The 21,073-nt window shown below is 33.3% G+C and overlaps 1 protein-coding gene across 2 annotated transcripts in view; it reads left to right on the top strand.

The window, feature by feature from the left end:
• Nucleotides 1–11,175, top strand: part of Clvs2 (clavesin 2) — a 65,442-nt gene extending 54,267 nt beyond the window's left edge. For both annotated transcript variants that reach the window (XM_074075339.1, XM_074075336.1), the window contains exons 5-6: nucleotides 4,878–5,098; nucleotides 10,198–11,175. In XM_074075339.1, the coding sequence (XP_073931440.1) occupies nucleotides 4,878–5,098; nucleotides 10,198–10,285 (309 nt within the window). In that variant the 3' untranslated portion in view covers nucleotides 10,286–11,175. The remainder of the gene's footprint in view (nucleotides 1–4,877; nucleotides 5,099–10,197) is intronic.
• Nucleotides 11,176–21,073: the final 9,898 nt, after the last annotated feature.

Here is a 21,073-nt window from a genome sequence, read left to right as displayed (position 1 = left end):
GTGGATTGAATTCTGGACCAGAAGAAAATAGCACTGAAGGTGATAATTTATGAAACTTAAATGAAGACAGTGACTTAGATGGTAATAAATTTTGAGTATATATGAGTATAAATTTTTCTGACCTTAATCGTTTGGTTAGAACAATGTCTATGTCATTAGAAAATACACAATAAAATGTTTGGGGGAAAAGAAGCATGTTGTTTCCAAAGTATTTTTAAGTGATTCAGAAAAAGAAGATAATAGATAGTTGCTATATAGATGAATAAAACAAATTGTCTATAATATAAATTATTGTGAATATATCTTTAGAGGGTCTACAGGAATTCCTTGTATTGATCTTTCTGCTTTACTACTAAAATAGTATCTTTATATGATATATTTTAACTAAATCTTGGATTTGGAGAAACAATGATATTATTTTTATGAATCTTTAAAGCAGATATGCATGATGTAACTTAGAAAATTCTGTATAGTAAGGTGGATTGTTTGTTAAAAAAAAAAAACATGATTCAGAAAAGTGAATAGTCTTTTCCAGGTTGAATAGTATTACAGTGTTAACTAGGTTCATCAGGTAAGGCTTTCTTGAGAGGGGAACTTTTAATAAAAACTTTACAATGTGGGAAATAAGTTATGAAGACACCTGGAGGCAGAAATCTCCAGGCAGAAGATAGATCCATTGCAAATGTTCTGAGACATATCCATGCACAGTGTGTCTCAGCAGGGAGTGAATAGCAGGAGATGTGTTTAAAAGTAGTTCTTATGGGATCTTACAGGGTTTGCTTAAAGAGAAAGGAGAAGTCAAGGGGAATTATGAACAGAATGATATGATTTGGCTCATATTTTGACATAGTCATTCTGACTGCCATTTTGACAATAAAGTGTAGGTAGAAAGGCAGAAGTAGTAATATCAGTTAGGAGACTAGTGCAGTTGTATAATTTACACCCTTATGCTTATAAGGGTGGAGTTGGGCAATATATAGGATAGGTTGTGAAGATAGCACCAAAAGAATTTACAGATAACTTAGATGATGAAAGAAGCAAAGGATTAATTGACAATTTTGGTCCGAGAAACTGGGAGGATAGTCATAGAACTAACTGATGTTAGAAATAGAGACGAGCAGATTTTGGGGTTCAGTTTTTCAATTTTTGAGTTAAATTTTGGACCTATTCTATTTGAGCTGCCCATTGAACATTTAAATGCAGGTGTTAAGTACAGAGTGGAAATTCAAATATGGAGTTCAAGGGAGAAGTCTGGATTCAATACAAATAATTCAATATAATGGTGAATATTGTAAAGTCACTTACTGAATGAAATAAAATGAATAAAATTACTAAGGAAGGAGAATAGTTAAAAAAGAATAGATTTAAGAACTGAAGACTTCATGTTCTTCAGCATTAAGATGTTGGAGTGATTAATAAAAGAGGCTAAAGAAGAATCTAGCAAGGTAGCAGAAAATCAGATGATACTGGAAGAAAATGTTTTCAATGAAGAGTCACCTACTTTATCCAGTGCTACCAACAGTTCAAGATAAATGAAGACTGAGAATTGGACTTTGTATTTGGCAATGAGTATGATCTTGACAGAAGCTGTTTTCATGCAGTGGTTGGAAACAAAGCCTGTTTGGATTGGGTTTAGGAAAATGGGAAGAGAGTATGTGGGAAATGTAGATAACTGCTTTGGTGAGTTCCGTTATACAAGGAAGGAAAAAAAATATATAACAACCCGAGCTGAAAGTATAGCCAAGAGAGGTTTTATATGTTTCTATGGGGGGTAGTGGAATCAGGATGATTTTTCTCAAATAGAAAAGATTCAGTAGAGAAGGGAAATTTCTGATGTGAGAGAGGCAAGGGAGAATTGCTGAGAAATATAACTGAGTGAGGGAGATGATGAGTTTAATGTGCAAGTGGAGAGATTGACCTTTGTAGAGTTTATCCTTCCATTTTACTAGCAGTGAAGGCAAAGCTCATGGCCACAGATGCTGGTTGGTGGATCTCATCTCATTGCCCTAATTTCTTTTTTTTTAAAGAAATAAATAGATTTCTTTAACAAATACATTAATAAAATTGAATGTATAATTTAAAATTTTGCCACAAATGTTACATAAAAAAATAATACCAAACATAAATTCCTATCAGAAATAGAAGAAACAATGTGACCAAGTTTATGATATTCATGTTACATTTTTAAAAATCAGATAAGGACATTACAGAAAAAAAATCTATATTCAATATTCCTCTTAAGCATAGATGGAAGACTCCTTAACTTGAACAATGCATAAGCTTAAATGAAAATAATAAACTTTCAGTAAAATTAGTAACTTCTTTGCTTTAAATATAATACGGACATGAGCAAATTTAGCTGAGATCACCAATAATACCTGGATAATCTACAGCTGCTCCCAAACAAATAAGTAGTCCAGCTCAAATCAGTCAAGTACATTACAGACTAGCTGAACTCCACAGCTCATGAGCTAATGGATGTTATTCTATTCTGCACATGTTTTATTGTTGTTTATCATGCAACATTATTGTGATAATGGAGAGTCCATACAAGAAAAGAAGCAATATTTAAAGAATGGTGGCAAATTTTCAGGATTGAAAACCATGTGAAACACAACGTATGAAAAATGTGAAATCATGTTGCATTCATGAACTGCAAAGGAGTTCAGTAGCCTGGATTACAGAAAGTATGCCTTAAGATATCTCAAAAAGTGCAAATAGGTTTTTAAAAGCTGAATTAGTAACAGCCCACTTTAATTTAAAATACAATAATATAAACCATGTTGAAGTTTTTACGGTAGGAAAATAATACCACAAAATCAAACTGTCCTAGGGCTTAAACTTCAAAAGATTGTGAAGGCATCATTTACATTTTAACTATGGACCAATGTCCTAGGGCTACTGTAACAAAGTATAACAAGCTAGATGCCTTAACATGATTTCTTGTCTTACAGTTCTAAAGACTGGGTTGTCAGAAATCTCATGGTATCTCTGAAATCTGTAGCAGGGAATCCTCCCATTGCCTCTTGTCAGCTTCTGGTGGCTTCCCAGAAATCCTTGGCATCCCTTGACTTGGATCTATAGCACTTTCCATCTTTGCTCATCTATTTCCCTTGTGTTTCTTCTCTTCTTATAAGGACACCGGTCATGTTAGGTTACAGCCCACCCTAATTGAATATGTCTTCATTTAACTTGCTTTTATTTGTAAAAGCAAATAAAATGTTAATGTTATGTCACATATACTTCCAATTAATGTTATGTCACATATATTGTTGGTTGCCCTATTTTCTCAGTGAAAGTGGAAGCAAGGCCAAAGCTGAAGGTGATGCTGAGGGAGGAAGTAGTAGAGCGCTAAAGAAAAGGGAGAGAAGTAGTGTGCAGCAATAATATTTACTGCTATAAGGATTTTTTTAACCTCAACTCTTGCATGACTTGAAGACAGTTTTTTACATGAAGAAACTGTTTTGATAAAAAAGAAAAAGATTATATACCTGATAAAATAAGGGTTTCAGGTGCCAAAACTTAGCTTTTCTGGAAAAATTATGTTCATTTATGGTAAGAACCTAGGAGTGTGTGTGTGCACCTGTGTGTTTCCTAGAGATTAATACTGGCTGTTGTGGTCTCAAGGCAGATTGTGAAGGTGTGAAGTTTGTAATTAACCTTGTGGCCTTTGGGGCAAATGGCATCTTCTTTCTCCCCTGTAATCATGTATTTTAGGCAGCTGTTTGTTCTGCCTACTTCGGCCAGTGACTTGCTGTTGTTGGTTTTTAATCTTCCATAATTTGCTAAGAATACTTGTTAATTAGTGACTCCTATCCTTCTGACTGCATTTGATGTTGTAGACTAGTCTGTTTTTGTATTCCTATGTATTTAATTCTGTGGACTCTGAAAAGGGGTACAGAAAAACAAATATGAATGTGCTAGCATGTTCATCTTGAACCTGAAGTATAAAAGTAAGTTACTTATAAAATGTACATATTACATAAATTTATATTAGATGACAATAATACTTCCTCAGAGAATGCTGATTTGTACCTTTGAGACTGAAATACATAAAAAAGAAAGGAGTAGCAATCGATGGGGAAACAAAAATCTTGAGGGTGTGGCTTGGATTAGTCTTCAGGTTAATAAAATAAAGCTCTATTTAGGCAATGCCAAATAATTAACATGCACATACACTGTTACATTTTCACTCCATTATTCTATTCTTTGTTTGGACAGTAAGTATGGAAATTTCTAAAGCAGAGGATGCTGGCACCATTGTAGAATACACATCCCTTGAGACATGAGCCTCAACCAGTCTTTCATTATGAGGATGCTAATCTACTTCTCTTATTGACATCACCCACTTTGCATTGTAAAGCAGTAATGTGGTAGTTACAGTATTCTTATTTTTATTGACAATCAAGAGAAAGCCATACTGGTGAGAGCTTTTGGGTTTATCACTGGATAGGCTCTGTAATTGATGAGTCCCTTATGAGAGGGGGGTCTCTCTTAACAGCATTCATTATGCACATCATCAGCTTTGCACAACTAACACTAATATGATATGCAAATTGATATTCACATCTTATTCTGCTCCTGCCCCTGATTAGGAAACAGAAAACCAAACTCGTGGTTGTACCTTTATAACCCAATAACTCTCTGACATTTTAGAAAGTAAACGTTTTTGAACCTCAGGAGTTTTATATGAAATGTTTGGAGAACAGTACCATCCCTGCCTGTTTAACAAAGTAGATGAGAGTTTTAAATATTTTAACAGACATAGAAACCTCTTTTATTTGCTTTGCCTGTTCTCATCTCTTCCCTGTAGCATTTGGGTAGTATTTTAGTTTCCTCTGTATGTGTCTCTCCCACACCTCTTCTTGCAATTGTAGATATTTTTGCATGGCAACAACCTGAACAGTCTACATCAACTAATTCACCCTGAGATCCTGCCCTCTGAGTTTGGAGGAATGCTGCCCCCTTATGACATGGGAACATGGGCAAGAACACTGCTAGACCATGAGTATGACGATGACAGTGAATATAATGTGGACTCCTACAGCATGCCTGTGAAGGAAGTAGAAAAGGAACTCTCTCCCAAGTCCATGAAGAGGTATGCTGGAGGCAGACTGGGAAGTGGGCTGGGACTGGGGTGGCAAAGGACCCCTGAGTCTAACTCCATTTTTTTCCCCTGTATGTTTTTTTTTCCCCCCTTGGTTGAATTTTTAAAGCCTTTTGTTTTCCCATGATTGGATGTCTAGGCATTTTATGTCAAAGATGAAATCATTTTTCTTTTTTTCTTGTAGTGATAACATCTAAAACTTACTGTCTTAGTAGTTTTTCAAATAAAAAATGCATTACTGTTAACTGTAGTCACCACATTCTACATTTGATCCCCAGACCTTATTCCCCTATCTAACTGAAATTTTGTACCTTTGTCCAAGGTTTGTCCAATCTCCTGACCTCCTTACCCAAGGTCTGTCCTACCTCACCATTCTACTTTCTACTTCTATGAGTTCATTTTTTCAGATTCCACCTATACATAACAACATTATAGTCCATAAATATATGTAATCATTATTTTTAAATTAAAGAAAAAGATAACCTAAATTTAGTATTGTTCCAAATTCATGGACTTTCAACAAGGCCCTAAGAAGACACAAAATTTTCATACTGTACCCTGAAAGACCAAGACTTTTGATGGAATATGGAATACCTTAGACCAAGCAGATAGGATTCCCTATAAGAATAATAATTTTCCTCCTATCTAAGTAATTTATTGGTATTCTCTATAAGAGTTCTTTGAAGAAAAGGACCACACAGACACATGCATACACTTTGATTCAAACATTATATTCAAAACTTTATCTTCTCAATGTCTCTGTCTCTCCTAAATCTTTGTCTAAATGTCTAGCCATTCATAGTACAAAGCATTCTATTTCATTACAGATTTCATATTTACAAAGCATTAAGTTAAGTGGGAGTCCAGCTCCCTGCTTTGCCTCATGGCACTTTTGTGCATGTTTTCTTTCAGTTAATGGGTGTGTGTGTGGGGGGGGAGCTGTAGACACAGACGCACAACTGGCTCTGAGTTAGCATCTTATAGCAAGTAAGATGTCAAATTCTCAGGCCTCCCCAGGAAACACTGACCCAGGGTTCAGTTTAATAATGGTAGCAAGTATTTCTCTGATGGATTTTTTCTATCCAAAAAAGTATGGGAACCACAACTCCAGCAAGTATCTCCTCACCTACCTCAAGGAGGAAACAAGAACATCTCACTTGCCATTGCCACAGGTCTAATTTAGGGGATGGCATGTCTGGTACCTTGTTCTGGTCTCTTTCATGTTGCTACTGCTTTTGTCATCTTTGTTAGTGTGTGAGTGTGTGTGTGTGTGTGTGTGTGTGTGTTGACTTTCTGTCTGTTACTGCACAAGTCCCTGAAGAAATATAAAGATTAGAAATTCTCCCTGTTGTCATTTCTCCATTAGTCAATTCGCTTATACTAAACCAATAGCCTTCTCAATTCTCTTCTCTTGGAACAGGACATCTTAACTTGAGACCTATACTCTCCTAACCTAAATGGTTTATTGATAAGCCTCCAAAAGTTTCCATTAAAGTGATAAAAATCATGTGCAAAATCTTGTGTGTGTGTGTGTGTATAAATGTGTCTATATAGTGCACTTCTCTGGAGAGAAACATATGTTTCATCAATTTCTTAAAAAGTTTTGAAAACAAAAATCCTTAACAGCAATTTTCTATGAATAATTTTCTGCTAATAAAAGTTATTCTGATAATAATAGTTGTCAAAATCCAGCAATTCTTTTGTACATTTTCTGAGTAATGCCCTTAGTAGGTAACCTTTTTTACATTTATGAATTTAATCCTTATTGTAACTCTGCTAAATAGGTTTTATATCCTCAACACTACATAGTCTATTTAGTAGAGCAGGGTTACAATCCATGAGGTATGGAGTCTTTCATATTATTGATAAAAAGCCTGTCTATCCTTTCATGACAACACGACGCATGTTCCCTGACTCTGAAAACTGAGCTATATAAGGATTTGGAGACAGGTATCTTTGATATCAACCTAGTTTCCTCTCTTGCCAGCTAACAAAGTCTTTTCCCTCAGACATCCCTCCTGAGACAAGTTAATTCACACAGTCCCATCACATGAGCACATTTTCCTCTACAACCTGGTACATCAGGGCAAGTTTCATTCAGCTCCCCTGCACCCTCCCCAAACCTTCTATCCTTACCCTGGCCTCATATTATCCACATGGCAATCAAAGTTAAGTCACTATCTGTGAGTTCACTGTTCACAACTGAGTAGGTGACATCTGATCCTATTATCACTACTGATAATCCTGGTTTTCCAGTATAGTCCTCATTGGCTTCTTTTTCTGATGTCACTGCTGCAGTCACTCAGATAGTGAAAGCACATTACTGACTCATATTGATTACCCTAAAACTGAGAAATCTTATTAATATAAAATCCTCCCAATTTTCTGTACTTAGCTTTTTTCTCAAGAACATTATTTTACTTGATTAGTACCTTCTTGTTAGATTTGGCTCAGCCTATCTACCATTTGAAATAATTTTGGATCCTAATTTGTTTCTCTGAGTAATTAGGACATTTTGTCCCCTTGGACTATAGCACTTTCGCTGCTCTGACCCTGTTTCTTGCTTCTGATGTGGGCCAATTAGAATTTTAGACATCCTTTAGTGTAAGTGTTGCAGCATGTGAAGTTTTTATAATTCCATTGGCAAATACCTGAAGTAAGATTTTATAAAAATTGTTCACTTGATTCTCTTGCTCTCTATATCAAAGAATCACAGTTTCCTATCAAGGATAGGAACAGATTTTCCCCCTATCCCCAACCTGCCCCCCATTGGCCTATTCTGATTCCTCTTGGCCTTTTTCCTTTCTCAGTTTTTTTATTAGCCTTAAAATGAAAGGCAATAAAATCATTTCTTCACCAAATGTTTCATAGAATTATTCTTGTGGGTGTATTCACCCCAAACATGGAAGAAGACAAACTTGCCCCTCTGTGTAAATTTGTGATTGAAGCACTTGGTCATGTTTAAAGATACAAAGTTCAATGTTCACTAGATCATGGGTATTTTAGAATCATGGAGTGTCTTACTTTATGTCTTCAGGATCTAGGATAGTGCTGGCACACAGCAGTTGCAGTGGGCAACAATCCTAATATTGTTACAGTGATATGTTCTTCTGATTTTATTGAATGATAATAAACATTTGTTGTTACTACATGCCAAATCCTATTCTACTCACTTGCATTTGCTTCTTGAAGCAAGTAATATGTTAGTACTATCCTAATATTACTGATGAAAACAAGACACATGTGGAAGTGACTTCCACGTGTTGAAACTACGCATTATCAATTTTAGTACAGAGGCAATCTTGTTCCATGAGCCATTTCCTTAACTACTACCATTTTCCAAATGCCAGAATTTATACTGGAGTTTATGCATGCATTACTGCATTTGTTCCTCACTATACCTGTATAATGTAGGGCTTCTTTCTCTGCTTTACAAATAAGAAAACAATATAATAGGAAGCTTAACTAATCTTATGATCACAGAACAAGTAAATTGTAATTATAGAAACTGAAATTGAAAGCTATCTCTCTCCAAATTCTAACTTCTAAAACACTTTCATATAGTGCAATATTGTAGCTCCATAATAAATGAAATAAATATTGGATTACTAAATTTAAATTAAAAAAAATAGAATAAATTAATTGCAAAGACAGGTCTTGCAGAGTCTCTTGAGATGTATTATGAGTTAACAAAATATCCCTCTACTACAGCTGGAATAAACTAATTCATTAACAGTCATGACTTTGAACAAACCATCATGTAGACTAAATAATGGTACTGTTGGGGAAGCTCAATACCAAAGAAAAATGTTAATCACAAATGGTTTCTGGTAGTTTCTTTTTTTTTTTTCTCTTTTTGAGGAATTGTTGTACATATGGAACCAGTATTCATCAGCCAACAATTCTAGCAAACTAGCTACTTAATCCCAGGTTGAACAGTATAATATAATTAAAAGTATTTTGATAAACTTAGGAAACAAACCTCTCCTTTTTTTCAATGCCCTCACGTTTATTTTCATTGTCTTTTGAAATGAATTCGTTTATTTAAATGAAGGAGTCAATTTGTCAGTTAATCCTGTAATTTTTTTGATAATTAGTTCCATTTCTGCTCTTTTTCATTAGCATGTGCTGTTGTGTTTTAGCTTTTAGTCTTTCTTCTCAAAAGTTAATGAGGTCTGCTAAGATGCACGTTGCCACAGCAAAGGCCAATTGGCTGGAATGTAGCAGCAGGGGAAGAATTCATTACAAAGGAGAATTTTAAAAGGGCGGCTGCTTCCTTAATTCTATAGCTATTAAGATTGCAACTTCCTGCCACAACAGAGCATGTTTCATTGATTTTCCTCCTTTCAGCTTTCATGTTGTTTCCTAATGGCAAGCTAGAATATAGTTTCTACCTGCTATCAAACACATGTAAAGAGGTTTTCAAATTATGTGTTTTCCTAATTACAGAGTCATACTGCCTAAGGATGAGTTTTACTTTTAAAAAAATTCTTTAAAAGAATTTCTTTGAGCTTTGAAGGGTAAAGTTAACTTTATTTAGCATTCTCATGTGAAATTTAACAAAGATCACATTTTGTTTTTTGTTTCTTTTGTTGATGTAATCATTAAAAAGGGATAGTTAATAGAAAAAGGCATATTTATGTTCAATTTTTTTTACAGATTTTGTTAGGGTGGAATCAATCCTCTTATCAATTCTGTTCAGTTTCTCAAAAACAATCATTTCACTGTGGTAATTTTTCCATTTGGAGACATTTTATTGGACAACATCACAGTGTAGTGTAGTGCCCTACACTAGGAATTCCTAATAAATCCAAGACTCTTGTTCAATGGTGAAGAGAAAAACTTAAGCCTGTTATTTTCTACTTAGAATTCTTTTCTGCTCACTATTCTATTCAGAGGCCAGAGGGGATTGCCAAACACTGCCATAAGTGTTTCTCTAAATGTGCAACATCCACAGTTCATAAATTCCTTGATGTGGGAAAGGAAAACCAACATGCGTGGGAAAAGCAGTAACAAAGAAAAGACAGAGAATGTCATCTGGATAATTATTTGGTATTAATTCATTGACCTGGACTTTATATCCTTTCCAGATCCCAATCAGTGGTGGATCCCACAGTACTAAAACGCATGGATAAAAATGAAGAAGAAAACATGCAACCTTTGCTTTCTCTGGACTAATAACTTTCCCACATCTGCTCCATGGATTAGAAAAGAAAGGTATTGGTTTTCAGCCACAGGGACAGAACTATGAAGGAATACTCAGCTGGAAGCCTATTTATTCACGTTAATGTAGCATAATATATAATAAGGTATCAGGCTTTCCCATTTGCCTGAATCATGGGTGTCCTGGACTGGATTTAAAAAAAAAAAAGGTCGGTAATTTATTCTGTAAGTGCCATGTTCTTTGTAAATACAATGTAATATTCATGTCAAGTTTGTAAATTTTGGTAGTAATTTAATTTGGGAAAGATTGACTCAAAAGTTCTAGCCAGTGATATGAACTGTAACAAAAAGCAGAAAAGACAAACTAACAAAGCTAATTAGATGTAACTCTGTTTTCTATGAAGCCATATTTCTGCTATCATAGTGAGTTGTTTCATTGTTTTTCTCTGAAATTATGTCAGTATTCAAACATACTTTGAATGGGCACAGGGAACTAAATAATTCTAAGAAATTATCATGATAAATGCATTTCTATTTAGTAATTTTCATTTCAGAGAAGATGTGTTCTAGAACCATCACTGGCTTTGCATTTTGGAGACAAAGAGTAAGCAGATGAGCTGGTGAACTTAACAGTTGAACTCTTTTATGTTGTTGCTTAATTCTTGAAGCTTTGTGTAAATATATGTTTCCCCAGTTAAGACGTGGAGTTCTATAGACTCTTTCTAAACTGCTGACTTCACAATGTGCTCTTTGTTCGCAATCCTATTGTGTCCATGTCTGATGTACTTCAATTATATTTCCCCTAAAACTCTTTGACCAAGAAAATTCTCATACATGGATAGTGTATTAACAGCTAATTTTAAGCATAAAACTTGCCACTTACAAATAAAGGGGCTAACTTCTAATTATTGTATACTTGTTGAAAAATGTATATATTCTCACATATATTTTTATTGAGTTCCAACAAATCCTTGATGTGAAAGGCTTATAAAATAAATCATAAATATTAGTGGTTATAGATAATTATGAATTACGAGATGCTTAACTTTCACTGAAGTTAATGAAAATGAGAAATACTGAAAGAGACTTTAGTGTACCTAGTTAAGGGAATGCCAATATAATACAAAGTTGAATATGTGTCACGTTAGTGAAATATTTTTTTCCTTCAAAGAAGTAAAGGTCTCAACACAGTGCATATATCAGGCAACAAAGAGTAAAATAGTTTTTCTAAAATTCAGGTGAATTATCCTAATGTTCATTTCAATCTTTCAGAAAAGATTGAAAGAATGCACTACATCTAGGAGATGTAATGAAAGCACCTGAGGGTATCTAAGACAGAATATAATAGTTTAAATCTGGACTTGAAATCTATAGATTATTTAAAGTTTTCTTTTATAAAGATTCTTCAATTACAAAAATATTTAAATCTTATTTTAATTTAATTTAAATTTCAAACTCCAGGGTGAAAAAAAGCAAGATTTTTAAAATCACTATTCCAACATGATGATAAGATTGAGAATTTACCAGTAGAGTGTTCTTTTGAAAGAAAAACATCTTTAAGAACTCTTGGAAACCAGCATAAGTAAAGTCATGTATAGACTTTGCATACTTTTAACAAAAAGTGTCAAAAATTCTGGTTGTAAATACAATTTACAATCTTAAAATCAAGTCAATACTCCAATTCTGGAGTATAACAATGGACTTTCTAGTAGCTGTAAAGATACAAAAATTAAAATGAATTTTCAAAAGGTACTGTAAGAAGAATGACAATCTCCAATCAAGTGCAGAAGAATAATGGCTGCTACTCTGCTATGCATTGCTACAGAGTTTGGAAGGAGTTAGAGATTAACAGCCACAGCAGTTCTTATTTCTATAAGAATACTAACTGTTGATGTAGCCATGTTTTTGTCTACCTGGAATACATTCTCTGTTCCTGGGCTTTACATATTATATAGACATGTTCTAGGCAGTATGATCCATTGCAATGAAAAAGAATCAATGTAATTGCAGAAGGGCAATCAAGTGTTCATTCTCACAAGTTTCTCTTGATGTGCACATTAGTTGGCCATTTCCAGACTTCCATGAGCTGCAGATGTCAACCAGCATATCCAACTTCCCCTATCATGAAGTTTGTATCGTATATAAAAGTAACTAGTATTCACATCCTCTGCCATCCCCTCATTTGGAAATATTGTATTGGCATTGCTAAACATCTGCTCTTCTTCAAACAAGCAACTGAGAGTTGTCTAGATTGTGTAAAATATTTAAAAATGAATTAAGTTGCAACATTGATGTCTTTTGAAATTGCTATATCTAGTTCAGTCTTTGAGTAAACTCATTTTCAAGCAATGTTTTTGAAGCTGCTTAGTCAAGGGATATCTATTCAACATTATAAATTTTCCCCTCAGCACAAGCTAGCAGCTTTAGATATTTTCCCCCCTCGTATTGGTTGTCCAGATCACATAATTATGTTTATTATTACACATCCTAGTGAATAAGCATCACTGTATTTTCTCACTCTAATTGCAATAGTACACCACTGCTCACTTATATTCACATGCACACTAGACTGGTTCAATAAATTTGTCTCACCACTTTGAGATCTGCATTTTGCTTTTATAGTTATATTATTACTTGAAATTTGTGGACTTTAAAGAGTTGCCACATTGATTTGGGATATTACAGAAGTACATCTACTTTTTTTTGTGGTGCTGGGGTTAAAGCCAGGGCATTGAGTATGCTTGGCAAGTGCTCTACCACTGAGCTATATGCCCAAACCCCATTTATGTCTCTCACCCTGCTAGTTCCATCGTTTATTCTGCTCTCTTTCTTCCACTTTCAGGGGCAGCTGCTTCCAAAGCTGGTTTAAGAATAAGTATCTTCTCTTGTTGTGTTGCCAGTGATATTTGCACACATATTTGACTACTATTAAAAAAAGAAAATATACTCTAAGAATAATGAAGAAGTGCCTCTTTAAAAATAAAATAGGGCAGTAATAATGACATATTGTTTTTATTTGTACACTCTTCCAAAAATTCAGTATATGCATATATATTACAAGGGTAAACCATAAATATAATTTGAAGAAGGACTTTTGAGGGCTTGCTTTGAATATTTTCATATAGTATTATCTATTGTGTAAGTTCAACACAGTAACTTTAATCCATGCTTTTTAAAATATAGCACTGTGCTAAAATAATATACAAGCATTAGAGTTTCTCAAGCAAGTTTTTCAAGTGAGCATGCATGATTTCTTTTATTTCAATAATTGTTTGCATAAGTATAGGCAGAACATTCCACAAGTCTTTTCATATGAAATGCTTGTTAACTTTTAGTTCTAAAATACATATATTCATAAACAGAAAAGGCAAGTAAGTAGTTCGATTTAATCTTGTTAATTCATAATACTAAATTAAACATTTTAAGTTACTGTAATATTCCTGAGGGAACAGAAGTCAGTCTATTGCTTCAAGGAAATGAAGAGTTGTTTTAGACTTTGGGGAATGTACTTAAGACTCTTCACAGAAAGAAAACTTCAGAGCTATAAAAGCCTGTCTTCAATCATAGGCATCCTTCAGTTCTCCAAACAAACCTACATGTTTATGGCCATGTCTGTGGCCCATTAAAGAAGTTACAGCAAGAAAGCCTGTTAAGAGGCTGTGCACTCTTCTGTTTTATTTGATGGTCTGCCTTGTGTGGTTGGTTAATAATTTTGCTTTGCTTTTTTTGTGTGTGTATGGGTATATTTATTAATGATTATTTGAAAAGTTTCCATCAGTCATGGAGACCTTCAAGGAAGATTTTTCACGCACAAAGTAAAATGAGCAGAGTTCTGCTATTATATTTGAACTCCTAGATATGGTATTTACATGTTTGATACCAATAGGCTAATAAGAATGTATTCCATTTTAGATCTGCTATATGGACACATACCCTAAAAACATATTAGTGCATTTTAAATTTGTGAGGCAATTAGTTCCTGCAAGAATAGGTGGATTATATGCAAGCATATTGGTATAAAAGAAGATTGGTTAATTGTCCAAGTTGTATATTATTTTTAGTAATGAAAATGATTTTTTTTACTTGGAAAATCAGCTTCCCATGTGCTTTTGGAACAATTTGGCACTGTTTACTACTTCAAAAGGGGAATTAAATAGAAATACAAAAGAGCCTTGACTTTATAATGCTATCAGATCATAACACTAATAGCTTGGAGAATATAATTTTTCACAAGTTCAAAGTTTTGTTTCATAAACATCTGGAGGTCAAACCCATCCAAGAAAGTGTAGTGTTATATAGTCTATTATGTGATGCATATGGGTCTGAATTCTTCTGGACTGTAGGAAAAAGTATAAAATTTGCAATTCTGGATCTCAAATTGGATCTTTTATTCAAACAGTATAAATGATGCTGCTAAAATATATTTGAAACCAAATAATTATAGCTATAACAAATGCACATTTATAGGAAATACTGGAAAATGTTAACAATTTAGAAAGTGTTTTGTAAGCAGTTGACTTAGTTTAAATTCTATCCTTAATGTTGTCAGTACATTGATCCTGTCAAATTTTTTTTTATGAATGAGATAGACCTAGGTGAGAATTAAACAAAATTTTAACAAAACTTTAAGTCACAAATTAATCCCCAACTATCGTGAAAATATTCCAATGACCTATTACTGGTTTATATATCACAGAGTCTAAGATTGTCTTATTTTTTATCCAGTTTATTTTCAGACCTTGTGTTTGTTTAGAAAAGAAATAAAACTTAGAAAATGAAATAAATTTTGTTTTTAAAGAAGTCCAGAAAAAAAGATCTTAAAGGAAATTATATAGACTTTTGGAAAATGCTAAGCACATTACTACTTTGGTCAAATGTTATTACTGTTACCACTATATACTATTTATGTACTAAATACTATTTACTCTTTGAACTTTGCAAGGAGTTGTTTATTGCAAGAGAATATTATAATTGCTGTAACTCTAATAAGTATGCAGTTCTCTTATTTTGCATATGGTGGATGTTGAGTTTTGAATTTACTGAGTCCACTGTGTCTGGAAATTTAAATTATATCATCTAAAAATGACAATAATTTTATTTGGAAAGAAATTGTTAGTTATTTAGGTTAGCACACCTCAAATTTCTGATATTTATATGTATAAACTTAAAGGGAAAATATATACTTTGTCTCATAAAATGTACTTAGTTTCCTATAATTTCTCGACAAACTTTTATAAGATAGTTTGAAAGAAGTTAGCTTTTAAATTGTATGTAACAATACAAGGGTCATTAAATAAAATTAGGTTTTCACATTTTCAAAGAAAACTGTTGGTTTCAACAAGAGACTAAATTCAGAAACTTGAATTACAAAAAAATCTCTACATTTATTTAAATAAGTTCTATAAAAATAATCCAAGGTCAAAATTTTAAGTAAAATAAATACATTTAGCTTGACTTAAGAAGTAATGTTTACTCAAAAACTACAAATTTGTGCATTCTGCAATTTCACCTTGCTTACCCTACCTGTGGATGAAAAGTCATGAAATGAGGTGGAAGAGACTAGTTGCATTTATCTAAAACTTTAAACAATAGGTTTTATGACTTTCATTGTCCCAAACTCAGAGGATTTTCCTGTGCATGACTTTTGAGGTTATCAAGAATCATTATTGCTGCTTCTTCCTAAAGCTCTATTATGAGCCAAGTTTCTAGCAATGGCTGCAAAAGTATCCAGAGTGGGAATAAACCCAGGGTAACTAGAAAATGCAAGAAAAGTAAAATACACTCTCCACTTTTTGTCACCAAAAAGCATCTTCAGGAGCATCAAAGAGAAAAAAATTTTTGATTATAATACAGAAAGCTATTTTAAAATGTCAAGCTTTTCACTTATCAAGAGTTAAATACTTGGCAATGGAAAAAGGCCATGAGGAAGTTATGGTCAAGGCTCTGATGTGAAGTGTGTTTCCATATAGCCCACAGGATCATGAAAAATTCTTACCTTTGACCATCATTTCCTCCTCTAAAAATAAATAATAAGTATGCTTACTTCTTCCTTTTTTCTCATTTTTATCACAATAGTATCAGACAGAAACTATATGTACTTTTTATTCACATATAAACACAACCCACTTAGTTTTATATGATTGAAATATTTGTATGAAGATTTATAAATTATAATCTGAAAGTTTTAAAGTATATAATTATAAAATTGTAGTGCTAGAAGATAAGCATTCTTTGTATCCAGGATTCACGGAGAAGACAGGAAATATTCTTTGCTTTGCATTTATATATCTAATATTTAATTGGATGTCTAGGACATCTCATATTTTACATTTACAAAAACAAACTTCTCCATGTTCATCTTGAGACTCCTTCCGCTTTAGTTTTACCACCTCACAAAGTGTTGACTTCAACATTTCAGTTTCTACGGTTAAAAATCTTTGGGGGCTTCTCTTTCTCTCCTCTTTTTTCTTGAAACTACATCCAATCAGCTTTCCCATACCACTGGCTGTCCTTCAACATTTGCCCACACTCCAACCATTTTTCTCATTGGCATTAGTCCCTTGGTCTCAGTCTTCAAAATTTTTCATCTGAAACATTTCGATAGCCTAGAAACAAGCCTCCTTGTTTCTACCCTTAAAGTCAATTTTCAAAATATTAACAAGAATGAGAATGAGCCTCTTAGAATGTCAGATTGTTTTATTCTTCTTAAAACTCTTTGAAAGCATATAAAACAAAGACTTATAATGGTGTAGAAGAGTCAATGTGATGTCACAAAACACCAGTGTAGCAGAGTAGCATAGTTTCTGATTGGGCTGCCATTTTTATCCGTACGCTGTGAAAGTAATTGTTAAATATTTAAAAAAAAAATTTTTTTTTTTTTTGCTTCTCAAGTCCTCTCACCCTGATCTTGAGTTTTCTTGGACCATATCTTAAAAATCTCTCCTTTTCTCTATTATTCTGTTGCCAAATGATCATTTTGCTGTTCCAGGATCTTATCAACCAAGTTATTCATGCTTACTTATCAACCAAGTTATTCATGCTTTTGTTCCCTGTCTCTTTCTTCTCATGGTTTTATCCCTCAGCTTCTTCACCATTCCTACTGAGGTCTCTCTTTTCTTATTTAAAAGAGACTTATGGTCTTTATAGTCTCCTTTCTGCTCTGTTTCTTTTCTATAGCACTCATTACTAAATACACCATATAGCTGCAGAAGGTTATATTTATTAAACAGTAGCCAATGATATGCATTTAAGGAGAGTGTTTGTTTTCTTAATTTAGAAAACATCTCATTATTCATCTTTCAAAGGGGAAATTTTCCACTTTCCAAAAAATAATGGAATCATGAGTGAAAAATTATATCTTCCTCTCTCCAAATCTGATCCCTATCCCTGGACCTGAGTTTGCCTTTGGAAATTACTCCAAGGTCATTGTAAACTGTACTTATCATATGCAGGGCTCATACTTCTTTGAGAGACCACAAGGTACTTCATATGAAGTCTTTTTGAGATTAAGACCATAGTGAACTGCTCTACATTGAAGATCTTAATTAATTCCAATTTTTAAACATTACAGGGAGTTAAAAGACCCTAATTCCTCCAATATTGGAAGTCAATTTAGTTACTTTCACTGTAAATGAAAAGAAAAATGAGAATAAGGAGAATGAGAAGAAGGGAAAGAAATTGTGATCACTTCTTTGTGCAACAAGTTTAAGATGAATGAATGAATTTGGTAATTTTAAGATCTATCCATAAACTAGAAGTGTAGTTTGGAAACCTTTTTAATAGAGGTCTTATGTCAATTGGGTTTTTTATTTAGAAAATTTATGGTTCTGACATAAGGCATTAAGAATTCCTCATGCTTGTGCATTCTAACTTGGTTTCCAAACTTCTCCCTACTCTTCTTTATTTTAATTTCAGCTAAATTTTTGAAACTGTACAATCTTATTATTTTTGACTATCTTCATAATTTAAATTTCCATGTTTGAACTGACGTCACCATGATTTTAGTAACCAGATATCCTAGATAGTGGTTCTGGGTATGTTGGATTTCTCATTTTTTATTCTTTACAGTTTTCTTTTTATTTCTTTTTATTTTTTTATTTTTTCCTACTCTTTCCTGTACCAACTTCAGAGTTTGGGGTCTGATATTAAGGTCCTTGATTCATTTTGACTTAATACTAGTACAGGGTGATAAACTTGGATCTAGTTTCAGTTTTTTACAGACTGCTAACCAGTTTTCCCAACAGCTTTTGTTGAAGAGAATGTCTTTTCTCCATCATTTATTTTCAGCACCTTTGTCAAAGATAAGTTGGTTATAGTTGTGTGGGTTCATATCTGGGTCCTCTATTCTGTTCCACTGGTCTTCATGTCTGTTTTTGTGCCAGTACCATGCTGTTTTTATCATTATTGCTTTGCAATATAGTTTGAAGTCGGGTATTGTGATACCTCCAGCATTGCTCTTTTTGCTGAGTATTGCCTTGGCTATTCGTGGTCTCGTGTTTCCAAATGAATTTTAGGGTAGATTTTTCAATCTCTTTGATGAATGTCATTGGGATTTTGATAGGAATTGCCTTAAACATGTAGATTGCTTTTATTAGTATAGCCATTTTTACTACGTTGATTCTACCAATCCATGAGCACGGGAGATCATTCCATCTTCTGTAGTCTTCCTCAGTCTCTTTCTTCAGGGGGTTATAGCCTTCCTTGTAGAGGTCGTTCACATCCTTTGTTTTTGGTTTTTTTTAATTTTTATTTTATTCACATGTGCTCTTTTTTATTCTTACCAGACCTAAATTATTCCTTTTCCTCACCAACATTGTACACTCCCTACAGTGTAGTAACTCAGTCCTCCAGTCTTATGAAGAATACACTGAAAATAAAAGATTGGCAGGTATTATTTATGAAAGAAGGATAACCTGAAGAATAGATATTTGAAAATGGTTTCAGAAGTCAAACAGACTTTTAGTGGCTTTGTGATTGAAGGGTTGTGTTTCTTATTGTAGCACACTGCTCATCAATATTAGTAATACTGCTTGTTAGTTACACAAATATATGGCAATCAGGGTCAACAGATACCTTGGAAAACCTTCTCTAAAGAAGAGGATTAGGCTGTTGCTCAGGAATGAGGCAGAATTTTCTTGTGTTTCTTACTATTTGATTCTTGGCAGTCTACAGTGGAATCCATTTGCCTCTGTGATGTCCTTTCTTTTTGCCAACTGTTAAAAAGGTGTTTAGTATCACTTCAGAAATAAAGAGTTCAAGCTCAAGTATGCACGATACATGGAAGACAATATAGTTCATGTTCTTTTCATAATTATCTTTATGATCAAGTCCTAAGAACATGGTCCAGGAAATTTTATTAATTATATTAATTTTGTAATGGATTTAGAAAATTTCCAAGCACATCACCATTTATTATGTTCTTAAAATCATAATGTAAATGTTTCATTTCCATTTTAAAAAGAAAATATTTCATTGTCTTTGTTGATTTATGAGGATAAACGGAGCTCTATTAGATAAATTGTCACTAAATGAAATTTCATATTCGGAAATGTGGGTGTGTGTATATGATTTTTCTGTTTTTTCATCATATACTAAATTAGAAAACATATTAACTAGCTATAAATAAATTTGTTGTTAAAATATTAAATTAGTGTGAATATTTGGCAGGATAAATTCTTTCAAAACTGACTTTATGAACCTAAGTGACTACATTGTAATATTATTCTGAATTTATTATTTATTTTGACAAAATTCTACAATCTCTAAAGTATCAGCAAGAACTTCCTGACTTCAAGAATATAGAATGGACATACATGACTGTGTTGCTTAGAAGATCTTTCTCTGAAATAGTGGAGTGCATGATGGCTTCAGGTTGTTTCTTTTTTATATTGACGAACTATTGCGCACCTAACTGTATCCAAAGCTTTTTTCTAGGTACTTAGGGTATAAGAGTAAACAAAGTCCTACTCCTCTAAAAATTACATCCTAGAGAAGACACATAAAAAGCAGATGAAGTGTTGTATGTGCATTAAAGACTTACTAATTTGGTTGTATGACCTCTGGCATGCTGTTTTCTATTTTCTAAAATAGGACAATAATTGTACCAAAAAAAGAGAAAGATTTTATTGTGTATTCTTTTGACAGTCTGCACCCTTTCTTTTCATGGAACAACCACTATAATCTCTCCTTATCCATGCTGATTTGAGGAGAACTATTAGGGCTGTATGTTTCCTGTCTTCATGCTCAGAGCTGGTGGTTTGTTTTGTTTTATTTTATTTTGTTTTTGCAGGTACTCTGAGAAAATGCTCCCATAATTAGTCACTTTCAGGCTCACCTTCTTAAGGTAAATTCTGTTAATGCTTTTATTCATTATAAGTGAAAAGTAAACTATGATTTTGTATCAAGAAAGACAAAAAGGACTTTAAAATTCTGATTAAAAATTCAGTCTTTCCATTTAGTCTGTTACTTCCTCTTATTAACAGGCAGAAACCTAAGCCCATGGTTTTTGTTGATGGGTTTGGGTATATTGTGTACAGCACAGTCAAAGGAAGCCCAAATCATTGTGGTTCTAGAGTTGCTAATTTGAGTAGCATTGAGAGGATCATTTCCTTCTTGTATGAGAAATTTAGTGAGAATTTTTGCTTTCTAGTCACATCATAAAATACCTTCAGAAATTCATCATGAGGAAGTTTCAAAATATGGGCAGAGTAGAAGAATGCCATGAATATTTACTATAACTCATTTAGGCTGATCCATGAGTAAATGAAAGTTTCTTTTATGAAATAAAGAAGAAACCAGCAAGCA

This window comes from Castor canadensis, chromosome 1 (assembly GCF_047511655.1).
Source record: "Castor canadensis chromosome 1, mCasCan1.hap1v2, whole genome shotgun sequence".
Classification (NCBI taxonomy): domain Eukaryota; kingdom Metazoa; phylum Chordata; class Mammalia; order Rodentia; family Castoridae; genus Castor; species Castor canadensis.
This window is presented reverse-complemented; position numbering and strand designations above follow the sequence as displayed.